Genomic DNA, 3121 nt, shown 5'->3' with positions numbered 1-3121 from the left:
CACACCCCAAAAGATAGAGTGGTTACCATATTGCTGATGATGAAAGAACATTTGTACTAGCTGAATGTGCATTAAATATAATGTCGATAAGAAAAAAAAATCTTTGTTTTACTCCTTTTGCCATGTCAAAGTAAAGGGATGTAAACTTTTGCACTCAACTGTAGGAATACTAGCAGATCAACTTTAGAGTAAAATGCTGCTTGTGTAGGAATGGAGAGTATTACAATATAATTTCAAGATGAAGATATGGACATGGTAAATTGATCAGTACATTGTTATAATGAATAAACATAATATTGCTAGATGTGATTATTATGGCAGGCAAGAAACAATAGAACATGTATATAAGGACTGTCCAAAATACCATCAAGAGAGGCAAAGATTAAAAATGCACTTTGAAAAACATAAAGGAAATTTTACAAAGGAAATTAGGAGAACAGTGTTTTAGAGGTATTTTTATTGTATGTGGCATACTGGCTTAATACATTGAATATGATAGTTTGGCAGATAATCTTGGCCCAGACTCCTATTCAGAAGGTGGCGGTAATGCATCTAACGTTGCTTTCCAACCAAAAAAAATAGAAGACGACGACGCCGCAGACTACAAACGCAAGATAGCAGTAATGAAATCTAAGGTTGCCAACTACCGTAAAACACTAGAGAAGAAGAAGGTCCGCAGCAGCTCTACACGGAAGTGACGGCGTCATGGAATACACAATGAACTGCAGAGAACGATATGCAGTGATAGAGCTATTTGACTGTATTACAGATGCATACAGGTGTTTTCTGAACGGATCACGTCCAAGTCAAAGTGCTGCGGATGTGGCGAGTTTAATATATTTGGGGGTATGTGGAGTGGTGGCCGGTGAGGACAGAGTGTCTGTTTCTTCAAAGTACTGCCATCAAAACACTGGGGAGCTAACTTGCATCAGCGTGACTCTGGTGGAAAAGATTATTTCGAGCCTGATGTCTCAGAGCCAGCCTGCAGAAGTGGTGTCGTACTGTGTGGAGGTCTTGAGGGTGTTGTTTCAAGACACTGATCTCATGTCACAACTTGTGAGTCACACGCTTGCCTCAGACTGAGTATGAACAAAAACATATTTCTGACTTATTACATATTTTCTGTAGTGACATCCAAAAAAACCCAGCTATTCCACAGGTCCGCCTGTTCCAGAATGAGGACCAAATGATCTCCCATCTGGCTGCAAAAAGTGTATCAACGTGTGTTTTCTACCGTCTTCACAAATCTGTGAGTAACCTACTTAGGACTGTGCATGGTTAGCATTTTAGAATCGCTGAAGTTTTAGCTATGTTTGCTTAGAGAAATTGTTGATTTCCTTCATTTAAATGAATTAATAAATGAACTTCTTTACTGCTAAAGTTGATTAACGACTCAAACGTTTTAGCTGGTTCATCTGTGCAGGGCCATGTCACGTTCATACTTTTCTTGAAAGTATCCAATTTTAACACTTTTTAGAATCTTAATTTTAAAAGACTCCAGACATATAACATCTGTCGGACTCAACTTGAGGTAATGTGACTACAATGTTGTACAACATGAAGAATAGCATAGGGCTGTAACTGCCTAAGGATTTTGTCGGTCAGCTATTCATTGTGACAATTTGGCTTTATGTATTTATTTATTTATTTACACACATATATATTTATATAACCTGGACTGTCAGAAAATCAACTGGCATGTATTGAGGTGTTGATTTCGACAACATAGACATCACTATTCAAACACAAAAGAGTGACAGGAACATATTTGTGAGCATTTAAAAATCAATAAAAACATCTGCATATGATGCAAGATTTAAATTGTAACCTATTTAAATTGACGACATCTAACATTGGGCTGCCGTATGGATTTGATGGAATAACGAGAAGGCAGCCCACTGGTAGTTTTGTCAAAACAGTGCTCTTATAGGAAGTTTTTTCTTCTGAGACGTGGTTATAACCTAGTTTACCAACAAGTTTAAGCTTCTTCCTTCAGTTAAGCACAGTGCACATTGCTACTGTGCGTTTAATGTGTGGTGGTACACTGATATGTACAAACTCTGATCACTGCACCTCATTTTATATTCAGCTTTGACAATCTGGATTATAACATCAAATCAAGAATTCTTTATTCTATTATTATCAATCTAAATTAATCTACTGCCAAACAGAAATTTGTTAAAACATGCGGCTTTACCGGAGCACAGCAGATCCATACTGGGGCATGTGCCCCAGTAAAGGGGGTCTAACGATGCCTGTGATTGAAACCCTTTCCTGCTTAATGCATATCAACAGTTGTTAATGGTAAGACTGCCGAGATCTGTTTGGTTCACATCAGCAGATGCTTCTTGTGAATTTCAAAATTAATGTTTTTTAATAGTTGAAGTAGCTCAACAATTTGGTTTAATTAATTGGATTTCAGGTTTAATCTAGCCACAGGGGTTGCAAGCCAGTGAGTTCTGTGCCGGTCCCAAGCCCGGATAAATAGAGAGGGATGCGTCAGGAAGGGCATCCGACGTGAAAACACGCCAAATTTAAACATGCAAATCATCAGTGCGAATCCCATACCGGATCGGTCGAGGCCCGGGTTAACAACGACTGCCACCAGTGCTGTTGACCTACAGGGTGCTGGCGGAAATTGGACTACTGTCGGTCAAAGAAGGAGAGGAGGTAGAAGGATTCGTAGACAGAGAAGAGGAAAGACAGGAGTATAGGTCTGAGAATAGGGACTCTTAATGTTGGAACAATGACAGGGAAAGGTAGAGAGCTGGCGGACATGATGGAGAGAAGGAAGGTAGATGTACTGTGTGTGCAGAAGACCAGGTGGAAGGATAGCAAAGTGCGTAGCATTGGAGGGGGATACAAACTCTTTTATTATGGTGTGGACAGGAAGAGAAATGGGGTAGGAGTGATCCTGAAGGAGGAACTCGTGAGGAGTGTTTTAGCGGTGAAAAGAGTGTCAGATAGGGTGATCAGTTTGAAGTTGGAAATTGAAGGGGTAATGTTGAATGTAGTCAGTGGTTAGGCTCCACAAGTAGGGTGTGAGTTAGAAGAGAAGGAGAGATTCTGGAGTGAGATCAGGTGATGGAGAGTATTCCCAGAGGGGAGAGAGTGGTGATTG

General features: G+C 39.9%; 1 protein-coding gene across 3 annotated transcripts in view; it reads left to right on the top strand.

Moving 5' to 3' along the window:
• The first annotated feature begins 614 nt into the window (after positions 1-614).
• Positions 615-3121, top strand: part of lins1 (lines homolog 1) — a 14271-nt gene continuing 11764 nt past the window's right edge. Inside the window, exons 1-2 of one of the 3 annotated variants that reach the window (XM_020586817.1) lie at positions 615-1056; positions 1160-1249. In XM_020586817.1, the coding sequence (XP_020442473.1) occupies positions 706-1056; positions 1160-1249 (441 nt within the window). In that variant the 5' untranslated portion in view covers positions 615-705. Of the gene's footprint in view, positions 1057-1128; positions 1250-3121 lie in introns of all 3 variants that reach the window. The other 2 variants (XM_020586818.1, XM_020586816.1) reach the window with 2 other exon arrangements.

Source organism: Monopterus albus, unplaced genomic scaffold (genome assembly GCF_001952655.1).
Source record: "Monopterus albus unplaced genomic scaffold, M_albus_1.0 scaffold423.1, whole genome shotgun sequence".
NCBI lineage: Eukaryota > Metazoa > Chordata > Actinopteri > Synbranchiformes > Synbranchidae > Monopterus > Monopterus albus.
This window is presented reverse-complemented; position numbering and strand designations above follow the sequence as displayed.